This window comes from Micromys minutus, assembly GCF_963924665.1.
Source record: "Micromys minutus genome assembly, chromosome: 5".
Classification (NCBI taxonomy): domain Eukaryota; kingdom Metazoa; phylum Chordata; class Mammalia; order Rodentia; family Muridae; genus Micromys; species Micromys minutus.
In genome coordinates, this window is record NC_137974.1 from 52,447,492 (window position 1) to 52,462,034 (window position 14,543).

Consider the following 14,543-nt stretch of genomic DNA (forward strand, 5'->3'; position numbering starts at 1 on the left):
AGCTTCTCTTTTATTTCTTCTCCATACTCTTTATGATCACGTAATTTTCTTCTCTTTCTGCAGCATGAATATCTCATCTACCATATACCAAGCTAGTATGGATCATAGAATCACCTGCTAGGATTTTAGAATCTTGACTTTGTCACTTAGAGAATCATTGTGCATGAACTTTGTTTAATAGGTAGCTGGATTTGATAGACATATGACATTTTAAGGTCATTTTTTAAGTGAAGTGAAGCCTGGTCTGGAACTCCCAATAGGGAAGGTCATCTGAATCTGGAGTTGATTCATGTGCCTCATCTTCTCTGGCCTCAGGAGGAGTGGTTCAGGGAAGAATGTGGAGCTTTCCTTCTGTGACCATTTCTACAAGCAAGGCATGTGAACTCTAGTATGACATACCCTGGTGATATGCTGGGACATTGCAAACAAAAAAGTAATTGCTCACACAAGAGTCAGTAGCTTCCTGCTGTGAGTGAGGATGCAGGCTTTTGATGAATAGGGAACCGCATAATTCTTATTCCTTTTTGAGATAGGTATCTGGACTTTGTCATGAATGAGAATTATAAGCCACTTGTGGATAGACAAGTGTATCTATCCAATGTCTCTAGTAGCAGTTTTCTCTTTTACCAATTGGACATAACAAAACAAAACAAAACAACAACAAAACACATGTGCCAAATTGAAATTTAAAACATTTTGAATTTTTGCTCAGATAGTAGGTAATCCATACCATTGCTTTTGCACTTGACCCATCCTTCCTAATTTTGTCTCTGTCAGAACCTTTAAGAGTGAGGTGCACAGTAGAACTCTACAGGTGACTATATGAATGTATTGAAAACATTTGCTAAGAGCAATTAGTAGCAGTCAGGGCCAAAGCCTACAGAGAGGAAACTGCAATATAAGTTTTTTTCTCTGGTGATGTATTCACTGGACACATTTAAAATCTGGCAAAAGCAAGCTTATTTTTAGTTTCTATGTCCAAGGACATTTCTTCTTAGAAGTTGTTCTCATCACATGTTTTGTTAGAAAAAGAACAGAATATCTTGAACAAGCTCTTCTGTTCAAATAGAACATTTTATACTTATTACCTTAGTCAAGGACAGCAGATATATACTGCTTTTTAAATGACCAGGCCTGTCAAAAGTAGAAGCAGTATCTCTAGTTGAAAGTTTATTTTCATTTTTGTTTTCTTTTCTGACTTGCATTATTCACAAACTATTTATTTAAGATTCTCAAGACACTGAACAGAATGGGGAGGGGATTGGTGAAGTGGTCACCAAGTAAGAGAATCTTGCCTGTTAATTTTTGCAACAATGATGTTAACAGCATAGAAATATACAATGAATATTTCTTGAACATATTTATATTTTATATTACATATACATATTTAACATTATCCTATTTCAGCAACCAGAAAAAAATAGACCATCAAAATTCTATTATTATTCAGTGACAAAGTATAAATTAATTTAAAGTCAGATTGCATTATACAGAATTTATTTGGTAATATGGCCAGGAACTTAGAATACTTCAATAGAACTTTGCATCATATATTCCTTTTAGATTATGTTGGAGCTTTGTAAAATTTGTTCTTTAGTCACTTTACTTTCATTATGTACTTATCTAGACAAATTCAATCTTGAAACTAGTTTAGAAAGCCTAGGTAATTATCTGATATCATGACAATTAATATGTTCTAGCTTTTTTTGGGGGGGTGGTAGCTTGACAACTTTACCTTCCATCTCCCAACTAAGAGAAAAAAAAGACAAAAAAAAAAAAAAAAAAAAAAAAGACAAAAGTCTTACAAGATAAGGAATTAACAAATATGTAAACCTCTATTAAGAAGTTGGGACAGAATGTGTATGTTCACCTGGAAGCCAATTATGTCTGAATTTGAAACTCTGATCACTTGGCTACCATCAATAACTCTTGAAAACCAGTTATTAATGTCTTCAAAAAGAATGTGATGTATATGAAGACCTATCAACTGATAAGGGAATTTGTTTAATTTAAACTAATGTTTAGAACATTTGTGTTTACTGGCTAATGTTGGTCACTATAATAAATACAAAACAAAACAAGAACAACAACAAAAACATGTGCCAAATCAAAATTGGTCTTTCTGAACATCTCTCTGGTTATAAGAAAGCACTTGACAGTTTTTGAAAGTGGTCACTGAATGTAAAAATAGTTGCTAGTGCAAATGGAACACTTTTTTCCTTGTGAGGAAACAGGATGACAAGAGACTGAGAAGAAGAAAGAACAGAAAGTACAAGTGTTAATCAACTCAGGAATCTCATTTTACATTGGAGTTGTGTCACTGAAGTAGCTCAATTTCCTTACTCTAATTCCAGCATTCCTCTTTGTCTGATCAGCGTTCAGTTAGCTCTGTTAATGAATAATAAAACTATAAAGAGAGACAGAGCTAAGATCACAAACAATATATATTTTGCATTTCTCCACCAAATTCTTCAGGCAATTTCCTTTTAAAAATCTAAAATGACGCTTCTATATCCAGAGGTAGTTTAGTATCAAAATTCTTTTTAGTGGGTCAAAGTTTATTACAGATTCAGGGTATTTTTCTGGATATGCTACTCTGTTTCTGAGTATTGAAGGAAGAGATCAGAAGGAATTCACTTTTTCGAGTGGAGAATTGGGCTTGTATGTCACTGACCATCTCTACATGCTTATAACAAAGGTCACAAAACCCAAGGAGCATTTAACAGAAAATAAATGAAAACCAAACACATCACTTAAAAGCCACGTGGACGATGTCTACTCACCACTGTGACATTGAAAGCATAGAGGAGGTCAAAGGGCAGGGCAGCAATCAGATCAATGATGAACCAGGTTGTGACGTAGTGGATGCAGATGGATCTTGCTTCAAAGATAACTTGGCCAGACTTGCTGACATACGTTGTTCGGAAATTTAGAATAATATCTGCTTGGGGAAAAAAGACAATTAAGAAAAAAAAATGAGGAAAAAAGGAGAAAGAAAAACATGAACAACAATAATAATACTTTTAGAAGGTAAAGAAGAAAACGGAATCAAAAAAGGAAGGAAGGAAGGAAGGGCAGAAAGGGAAGGAAAGATCATCAGTCAGGGAAGAAATGTGTATAAGATTTTACAGAAATCAAAGAAAAATTAATTTCAAGCTATTTCCGAATAATACCCTCATGGTTTCAATGAAAATGAGATGGTTTGAATGTAATGAGAAAGCAGTGAAGAAGGGCAAAGGACACTGAATAGATATTGTGTTCAGGTGCTGAATAATTCCAGCCATTAGAGCAGTAGGGAGATTACCAAGTGCTCACTGTGCAGTATTCTAGAGTTTGTCAGGAGATCCCCCTCCCCCACACAAATTAATCCAAATCATCGTGGCCAAAAGCGGCCACGAGTGCAACATTAGTAATTTTATGCACAGAATTTAACAGTATGAATATAAAATTCACTTTTGGCATTAAGTCACATTTCTTACCAAGTACAGCTGCTGCTTTTTTTTTTTTTTTTTTTTTTTTTTTTTTTGCAAATATTGCTAATACTTCCCCTTCTGATCTTGTATGTTATATAATAATTTTCAAACTTTTCCTTATAATTCTTTTGTTAAGTGTTTATTGAGCCCTCTACCATAGACAATATCCTTGTGAGTACTAGTCATAGGACAAACCCCAAACCAAGCATATTTTCTTGAGTTGAAAGTCCTCTATATAAAAGTGAGTATTTCTCAGGCTGACATCTTGCTTTCTGGATTAAGTACAGTAAAATGTATATTATCTTTAAGAAAAAGAGCATGCAGATTTCAGAGAATTTCAGAATGTGCACACACATAATAGAATGGCACGTGTGAGCAGCTGACTCTAGCAGACAGACATATCTCTATAGGTCTTATTTTGAGACAGTACATTGGTTCACCTCCTCGCAAATCACATCAGGTACACGGGAAAATCAATGAATGTAACTAGAAATTAAAGTAATTACAAAACAATGGAAAGTCTGAGCTATAGAATGGATCAGCATTATCTGATAATTGGGATACTCTGTGACTAATTTAAATTATTAAAAATAAAAACTGTTCTGTGAAGTGAGGAATTTATTGACAGCATGATTATTATGTTGACTGCCACAACCTTGTCATTGGTTATGCCCCATCAAAATGACATCAAAATGAACAAGAAGTTATTTTGTTAGGGGAATTGAACAGGGGGATAGAAGTCATATTATGATGTAATATAATATAATATAATAATAATTCATTTTATTTTTTATATGTATGAAATTCTCAAGAATATTTCTTCTAGATTGCACCTGTGCCTGGAGCAGAGCCTTTGCTCTGATAACCATACATTCAAGTTTCAGCTCAATCCCTAGATGTTCTGACACATGAAGGATCATAGGTGAGATCTCAAACTTGATCCTAATATCTGGCATAAGCAGGACACCCAGGTCCAAGGGACACAGGTACCCCTCTGAGCCAGAGACAGAAACTTCTTCCTGATTGCACCTATGTCATGATCCTCTGTTCTGGATCCCCACCAACTCAGCCCCGACAAAGATGTAACATGATCTCAGGAGCTCTGACACATTCAGGATCACAGGATCACATAATCACAGGCTCACAGAAGGGACAAGCTGCAGGCAGAGACAGTGAGGTCAGTTAACACCAGAGATAACAAGATGGCAAGAGGCAAGCACAAAATTAAGCAAGAGAAGCCAAAACTACTTGGCAACATCAGTACCTAGTTCTCCCATTACAGCAAGCCCTGGGCACCCCACCAAACTGGAAAAGCAAGGATCGGATTTAAATTCTCGTCTCATGAAGGTGATAGAGGACTTATAAATAACATAAATAACTTCTTTAAAGAAATGCAGGAGAACACAGGTAAACAAGTAGAAGTCATTAAAGAGGTAGCACATAAATCTTTAAAGAAATACAGGAAAATACAATCAAACTGGTAAAGAAATTGAAGACAAATTTCCAGGATCTAAAAATCGAAATAAAAACATTAAAGAGGGAGACCCAGATATACAGGCCTGGTGAGAAGGGGTTGGCAGAAAGATCTCTGCCGAGCATGCAGAAAAAGTGTGTCCCCCCAAATAGAAACAAAAAGAACCATTGAAAGAATCAACATAACCAAGAGCTGATTCTTTGAGAAAATTAACAAGATTGATAAACTCTTAACCAGACTAACTAGAGGGAAAAGAGAGAGTATCCAAATTAACAAAATGAGAAAGGAAAGTGGAGAAATAATGACTGAAACTGAGGAAATTCAAGAAATCATTAGATCCTACTACAAAAGCCTATACTCAACAAAGGTGGAAAATCTGGAGGAAACAGATGAATTCCTAAACAGATACAAGATAACAAACTTAAATAAGGACCAGGCAAACCAACTAAATAATCCCATTACACCTAAAGAAATAGAAGCAGTCCTCAAAAGCCTCCCAACCAAAAAAAGCCCAGGTCCAGATGGATTCAGTACAGTTTTATCAGACATTTATTGACAACATAATACCAATACTCTCCAAACTATTCCACAAAATAGAATCAGATGGAACACTACCTAACTCATTTTTTTGAGGCTACAATAACCCTCATCCGTAAACCACACAAAGACCCTACAAGAATAGAGAACTTCAGACCAATCTCACTTATGAACATTGATGCAAAAATAACAAAATCCTTGCAAACTGAATCCAAGAAAACATCAAAACGATAATAAACCATGATAAAGTAGGCTTCACCCTGGCATGCAGGGATAGTTTAATATAAGGAAATCCATCAATGTAATCCACCATATAAACAAACTCAAAGAAAAAAAAACCACATGGTCATCTCACTAGATGCTGAGAAAGCATTTGACAAAATTCAACACCCCTTCATGTTAAGAGTCTGGGCAAGGGCAGGAATCCAAGGCTCATACCTAAACATAATAAAAGGAATATACAGCAAACCAACAGTCAACATCAAACTTAACGGTGGGAAACTTGAAGCAATCCCACTAAAATCAGGGACTCGACAAGGCTGCCCACTCTCTCCCTACCTATTCAACATAGCACTAGAGTCCTGGCTGGATCAATTAGACAGCAAAAGGAAATCAAAGGAATACAAATTGGAAAGAAAAAAATAAAAACATCACTATTTGCAGATGACATGATAGTGTACTTAAGCGACCCCACAACTTCCATCAGAGAACTCCTACAGCTGATAAACAAGTTCAGTAAAGTGGCTGGATATAAAATTAACACAAACCAATCAGTAGCCTTCCTATATTCAAAGGACAAACATGTGGAGAAAGAAATTAGAGAAAAGATACTCTTCACAATAGTCACAAAAACTATGAAATACCTTGGTGTGACTCTAGCTAAGCAAGTGAAGGACCTGTATGATAAGAACTTCAAACCTCTAAAGAAGGAAATTGTGAAAGATCTCAGAAAATGGAAAGATCTCCCATGCTCATAGATTGGAAAGATCAACATTTTAAAAATGGCCATCTTACCAAAACCAATCTACAGATTCAATGCAATCCCCATCAAAATTCCAACCCAGTTCTTCACTGAGTTGGAAAGAGCAATGTGCAATTCCATGTGGAATAACAAAAGACCCAGAATAGTGAAAATCATTCTCAACAACATGAAAATATCTGCGGGAATCACTATCCCTGACCTCAAGCTATATTACAAGGCAATTGTGCTGAAAACTGCATGGTACTGGTACAGAAACAGGCATGTGGATCCATGGAATAGAATAGAAGATCCAGAAATGAGCCCTCATGTATATGGTCACCTGATTTTTGACAAAGGAGCTGTAAACATTCAATGGAAAAAGGACAGCCTATTCAACAAATGGTGCTGGTCCAACTGGCACTCAGCATGCAGAAGAATGAAAATAGACCCTTTCTTATCTCCTTGTACAAAGCTCAAGAGCAAGTGGATCAAAGATCTCCACATTAAACCAGGTTCACTGAAACTATTAGATGAGAAAGTAGGGAAAACCTTAGAACACATAGGCACAGGAGAAAATTTCCTGAACAGAACACCAATGGATCGATTGACAAATGGGAGTTAATGAGATTGCAGTTTCTGTAAGGCTAAAGACACTGTCAAGGAAACAAAACCCAGCCAACAGAGTGGAAAAAGATATTTACCAACCCCACATCATATAGAGGCCTACTATCCAAGGTATACAAAGGACTCAAAAGGCTAGAAACCAGAGAATTAAAAATCCCTATTAAAAAATGGGGTACAGACTTAAACAAAATGTTCTTTATCAAAGAATATCGAATGGCTGAGAAACACCTAAGGAAGTGTTCAACATCCTTAGCCATCAAGGAAATGCAAATCAAAACCACCCTGAGATTCCACTTCACACCAGTCAGATTTGCCAAGATCCAAAACTCAGATGACAACAGATGTTGGTGAGGATGTGGAGAAAGATGAACACTTCTCTACTGCTGGTGGGGTTGTAAAATGATACAACCACTCTAGAAATCAATCTGGCGATTCCACAGAAAAATGGACATAGTACTACCTGAAGACCCAGTTATTCCACTTCTAGGCATTTACCCCAGAGACACTCCAATATACAACAAAGATACATGTACCACAATGTTCATTGCAGCTCTATTTATAATAGCCAGAAGCTGGAAAGAACCCAGATGTTCTTCAGTAGAATAATGGATACAAAAATTGTGGTACATTTACACAATGGATTACTACTCAGTTATCAGAAACAATGACTTAACGGAATTCTTAAGAAAATGGATGCATCTAGAGAATATTATCCTGAGTGAGATAACCCAGTCACAAAAGAACAGACATAATATGCAGTCACTGATAATGGGATACTAACAGCAGAAAGCTCTGAACACCCCAGAAACAACTCACAGACAGTCAAGTTCAATGAAAAAAGAATATATTTTAATTAAAATAGAATTTTATCACATCCCCCTTTCCTCCCTCCAGCCCCTCCTAGTTTCTCTCCTATCTACTCAAATTAATAGCCTCTTTTCCTATATTATTGTTACATATATACATATGTGTATATATATATGTTCCCACAAATACTTAATTACAACCTTAAAAATGTATTCATATACTTTTATGCAAAAATGCTGAAAATTTGTATATTTATCTTAGTTTTTTAAAATAAAGTAAAAAAAAAAAAAAGAAACATTAAAGAACACATAAAGGGAGACAACTCTGGGGACAGGAAACATAAGAAAGAAAGCAGGAGTTACATGTCCAAGCATCACAAAGAGAATATTAAAAGTAATAATAGAAGACAGAGTCTAAGACATAGAATATTCCATAAAAGACACTGACCCAACAGTCAGTGAAAATGCAACAAGCAAAAAGCTCCTTACTCAACCCATTAATGAAATCCAGGACACAATGAAAAGACCAAGCCTAAGAATAGTAGGTACAGAAGAGAGTGAAAACTCTCAACTCAAAGGGTCAGTTAACATCTTCAACAAAATTACAGAAGAAAACTTCCCTAACTTAAACAAAGAGATACCTGTTAACATACAAGAAGCCTGCAAAACACGAAACAGATGGGACCTGAAAGGAAATTCTTCCCATCACATAATAATTAAAACACCAAATTCACAGAATAAAGAAAAAATAATGAAAGTGGTAAGGGGAAAAGGTTGAGTAACATATAAACGTAGCCTATCAGAATTATACCAAGAAGATATTGGGCAGATGACATACAGACCCTAAGAAAACAAAAATGCCAGTGTAGGCTACTATACCCGGTAAAACTTTCATGAGAAACCAAGGTATTCCAAGAGAAAACAAATTTAAAGAGTATCTTTGCACTAATCCAGACCTATAGAAGGAAAAGTCCAACAATAGGTGGGAAACTACACCTAAGAAAAAGCAAGAAATTAATCTTATCACAACAAACCCAAATAAAAGGGAAACAAAAAAACATAATCCCACCTCTAACAACAATAATAACAGCAAGCACCAATCATTGGTTCCTAATATCTCTCAACATCAATTGTCTCAATTCACCAATAAAAAAAACATAGGCTAAGAGACTGGATACATAAAGAAGACCCAGAATTTGCTGCATACAGGAAACACACTTCAGTGACAAACACAGATACTACCTCAAAGTAAAAGGCTAGAAAATAGTTTTCAAGCAAATTGTCCCAAGAAACAAGCTGGATTAGCTATTCTAATATCCAATAAAATAGACTTTTACCCAAAAGTTATAAAAAGAAAAAGATGAGAAAGGACACTACATATTCATCAAAGAAAAAAATCCACCAAGATAAGTTCTCAATGCTGAATATCTATGGCCAAATGCAAGTGTAAAAGAAATATTACTGAAGCTCAAAGCATACATTGAAACTTCCACAATAATAGTAGGAAATTTCAACACCATATTCTCATCAATAGACAGATCATGTAAACAGAAAATAAACAGAGACATAGTGAAACTAATAGAACTTATAATCCACATAGATTTAATAGATATCTACAGAACATTTCACCCAAAACCAAAATAACATACAGTACCTTGTGCCACCTTTTTAAAAAAAATGACCATGTAATCAGGCACAAAATAAACCTCAGAAGATATAAAAACACTGAATTAATCTTGTGTATTCTATTGGGCCACCACAGCCTACATCTGGTCTTCAATAACAATAAAAACGACATAGAGAGCCTACATACACATGGAAGTCTAACAACTATCTACTCAATGATAATTTGGTCAGGGAGAAAATAAAGAAATAAATGAAAGACAGGCCAATCAAAAAAGGCCACAACCATATTTGTTTAGTGCAGAGTTCTATCAGACCTTTAAAAAAGATCTAATACCAATGCTTCTCAAACTATTCCACAAAATAGACACAGAAGGAACACTACCCAATTTCTTCTATGAAGTCAAAATTATGCTCATACCTAAACCACAAAAAGACTCAACAAAGAAAGAAAACTTCAGACCAATCTCTCTTATGAATATCAGTGCAATAATTCTCAATAAAGTTTTGGAAAACAGAATCCATATCAAAATGATCATGATCAAGTAGGCTCCATCTCAGAGATTCAAGGATGGTTCAACATATGGAAATCCTTTAACGCAATCTACTATGTAAACAAATTCAAAGAATAAAACCATATGATCATCTTATTAGATGCTGAAAAATTCATTGACAAAAATGCAACACCCCTTCATGTTAAAAGTATTGGTGAGATAATAAATTTAATGTCCATACAGAAACATAATAAAAGCAATATACAGCAAACCAATAGCCAACATCTAACAAAATGGAGAGAAACTCAAAACAATTCTATTAAAATCAGGGAGTAGACGAGGCTGCCCACTCTCTCTCTGTCTATTCAATGTGGTACTCAAAGTTCTAGCCAGAGCAATTAGACAACAAAAGGAGATTAAGGCATATAAATTGGGAAGGAGGAATTCAAAATTTCACTATTGCAGATAATATGATAGTATATATAAACTACCTCCAAATTCTCTACCAGAGAATTCCTACAACTGAAAGAAAAACTTCAGCAAAGTGGCTGGATATAAAATTAATTCAAACAAATCAGAAGCCTTCCTCTACTCAAAGGATAAAAGAACTTAGACGGAAATTATGAAGACAACAACCATCACAACAGTCACAAATAATATAAAAAATCTTATTGTGGCTCTAACCAAGAAAGTGAAAGATTGAAGAAGACCTCAAAAGTTGGAAGATATCTCATGCTTATAGATTGGCAGTTAGAAAGAATAATTCTCAATTTCATTTGGAATAACAAAAACCCAGGATGGTGAAAACTATTCCCAACAATAAAAGAACTTCTAGGGGAAATCACCATTCCTGATTTCAAGCTATAATAATGAGTAATAGTGATAAAAACTGCATGGAATTGGTACGGAGATAGGCAGGTAGACCAATGGAATACTATTAAAGTCCCAAAAGTGAACCTAAACACCTATGATCACTTGATCTTTGACAACGGAGCTAAAACAATATAGTAGAAAAAAAAAAACCCAGCATTTCCAACAAATGGTACAGGTTGAAATGGCCCTCAGCATGTATAAGAATGCAAATCAATCCATTCTTATTTCCTTAAACAAATCTTAAGTCCAAGTGGATCAAGGACCTTAAAAAAAAAAAAAAAAAACAGATATCTAACACAAGAATAAGTAGGGAAGAGCCCCCCGAATACTTGGGCACAGGAAAACTTCCTGGCTTATGCTCGAATATCAACAATTTATGAATGGGATCTTATAAAATTGAAATGCTTCTGTAAGGCAAAGGGAACTATCAATAAGACAAAATAGCAACTCACAGAGTGGATAAATATCTTTACTAACTGTACATAGGATAGAGGGTCAATCATTAAATATACACAAAGAACTCAAGAGTTTAGACTCAGGGAACCAAAAACTCTATTAAAAATGGGCACAGAGATAAACAGAGTATTCTTAGCTGAGGAATCTTGAATGGCTGAGAAGCACTTAAAGAAATATTCAACATCTTTAGTCATCAGTGAAATAAAAATCAAAACAACCCTGAGATTCTACCTCAAACTACTCAAAATGGCTAAGGTCAAATATGTGTTGTAGCAGATGCTGGCAGAGATGTGGAAAAAAGGAACACTTCTCTATTGCTGGTGGGACTAAAATCTGGTAAAACTACTTTGGAAATCAATCTTGAGGTTCATTAGAAAAATGGAAATAGTACTACCTGAAGCCCCAGCTATATGACTCCTGGTCATATACCCAAAAGATGCTTCAACATATAACAAGGACACAGGCTTCACCATGTTCATAGCAGCCTTATTTATAATAGCCAGAAGCTGGAAAGAACACAGATGTTCTTCAGCAAAGGAATGGATACAGAAAATGTAGTACATTTAACAATGGAGTATGTACTCACTGATAAGTGAATATTAGCTTAAAAGCTCAAAGTGCCCTGATACAACCCACAGACCATATGGAGCTTAGAAAGAAAGAGCACTAGTGTGTGGATGTTTCAGTCCTGCACTGAAGAGGCAATAGGATGACTGAGGGAGATTGGGGGAGGAGGGACCTTGGATTGAGAGAGGAGGGGGAAAAATAAGGGTCAGTAGCATGTATTAGAAGTGGTGGGAAAGAGAGTCAGAAAATCAAATAAAAATATTAGTGGGGACCAGGAAGGGGAGATAGAACCTGTAGATACCACCTCCAGTAGATAGGCATGGCTCCTGGTCAAGAGATGGGGCTACCCACTCATCTCAGTGTTTTTAAACATGAAGTGTTCCTGTTTGAAGGAAATACAGGAATAATAAATAGAACAGAGACTGCAGGAAGAGCCACCAGGAGACCGTCCCACCTGGGGTTCCATCCTGTATCCAGATACCAAATCCAGCATCATTTCTGTTGCTAAGGGGCATTTGCTGACATGTATCTGGTGTGTAGCTCTTCCTTTGAATGTTCTGCCTGACCAATGCAGATATGAACGCTTGATCAGAGTGAGCTTGGAACCCCAGTAAGGGTACCTGGCAGAAAGACTGGGGGAGCTGTTCTTCAACCACATAAGAAGAACAATGTCGGCTAGCCAGACTAACCTGTGCTCTCAGGAATTAGACTGCCAACCAAGTAGTGTACCCCGAGAGACACATAGCTTTAGCTACATATATAGCAGAGGATGGCCTTGTTTGACACCAGGTGGAGAGAAGGCCCTTGGTCCTTTGGAAGTTTGATGTCCCAGGGTAGGGGAATGTTGGAGCAGTGGGGCAGGAGTGGGTGGGTAGGTGAGGGAGCAACCTCTTAGGGGCCAATGGGAGGGATTGAGTGCAGATGAGGAATGAAGTTTTTGTGGAGAGGTAACTTGGAAGTGAGAGATAATTTGAGATATAAACGAATAGAATGATTAAGAAAAAAAATTTGCAGGAATAAAGAAATATTTAAAACTAAATAAAATATTTAATAATATAGTAAAATAAACAAAACCCTAACATTTATAAAATTACTTATGGTTATGGTCATTATTAACTTGAGAATATGGAAGAGATTTTCTTTGCCTTGCTACAGGGGATAAAAAGATAATAAGAAAATAATAAACATATCACCGAGAGAACTATAAAGCAGGGCTAACAGGTAGCCTCTAGGTGCTATGAGATGCCCAAGGCTAATATTTGCTAAGGAAATCTCTATTATGATGGGGCCACAAGAGAGTAACTGTAGTTGATGAAATTCATAAATATTTCTAAATAACTTTCAAATAATGACATTATAAATATTGAAAATGATAGATATGCCAGTTATTGTTATGTGGCCATTATACAGCACAAACCTTTGAGTGCCACAGATATGTCCAACTACCACGTGCCAGTTAAAAAGGATATATATGTGTGTATATGCATGTATACATATACGCACACATTATAAATTAAAGTGAAGGATCTACAAAGATGTCTCAGCAGGTAAAGCTTCTTGTACCAAGACTGATGACCCGAGTTAAATTCCAGCTGGTAGGAGGGGAGTGCTGGTTTCACCAAGTTGTTCTACAAACACACAAGCACATTCACCAACAAGTTTATCTTTTATATAAACAGTCACACAGAGTATGATCATTAATGTTTGCATGCAACTTTTCTTTTTTCTACTTATTAATGTGTACACTTATCCAAGACTACACACACACACACACACACACACACACACACACACACACGTTATAGTTTACTTATGACATTTCATGGTTTGGATGCTTAGCTCTCGGACAGTGCTATTTGGGAGATATTCTGGAAATGTAAGGAGCAGAACTGTGCTAGAAGAAATAGGTCATTAGGAGCAGATTTTCCCTGGCCCTTGCATGTCTCATTCAAGGCACTCCATCAAAGCACTAAATACATCTGATCCTGCTTAACTACTGCCATCAGAGATTGGTGTGTTGAGTGAGGTATAGTTGCAATCCAGTCTCACTCTGAATTCATTCTGCCGTGATGTGAACAAATCTGCTCTGTCATGGCTTTACAACTAAGTAAAACTTCTAAACCCACAAGCTAAAAATAAAGATATTTGGTAGTCCTTCTGGAATTCCATTCATGGAAATGAAAAAATAGCAAACACATTTTTTATCTAAGAAAAGTACTACTAAATCCAGAGCAAATTAATTGAAAAGAATTTTCCTTCTCAACATCTTTATATTCCCATGTGTAACATCTGACACATCATCCATGGTGGTCCATGGTACAAGGATCCTTTTTAATGATATTTAATGCCATTATCTGAGAGACAGAGGATTATGGAAACACTGGTTTACAGCCTTTATAAAGAAGCTCTTCTAATCCACTGCACCAAAATGAAAACATAATTGAATTCTCTGATGATGCAGATCACAGGTAATTAATTACATACTGAGATAATTTGCTTCCTTGTCTACATGCTTTATATAGCACAAATAAAGGCAAACAATAAAGAAACACCAGGTGTGTTGTTTTATTATTTTGAGACTTCCAAAGTATTTCTTCTCCCTCCCCTAACTGACTAGTTATGTGTGTGAGCTGAAAAGCAAAGTAGTTAAACACA

At 35.9% G+C, this 14,543-nt stretch overlaps 1 protein-coding gene across 1 annotated transcript in view; it reads right to left on the reverse strand.

Annotated features, from left to right (window-relative positions):
* Positions 1 to 14,543, reverse strand: part of KCNH8 (potassium voltage-gated channel subfamily H member 8) — a gene marked incomplete at both ends in the record, with an annotated part of 386,577 nt that overhangs the window by 116,080 nt on the left and 255,954 nt on the right. The window contains one exon of the mRNA XM_080917518.1: positions 2,784 to 2,941. Coding sequence (XP_080773644.1) covers positions 2,784 to 2,941 — 158 coding nt within the window. The remainder of the gene's footprint in view (positions 1 to 2,783; positions 2,942 to 14,543) is intronic.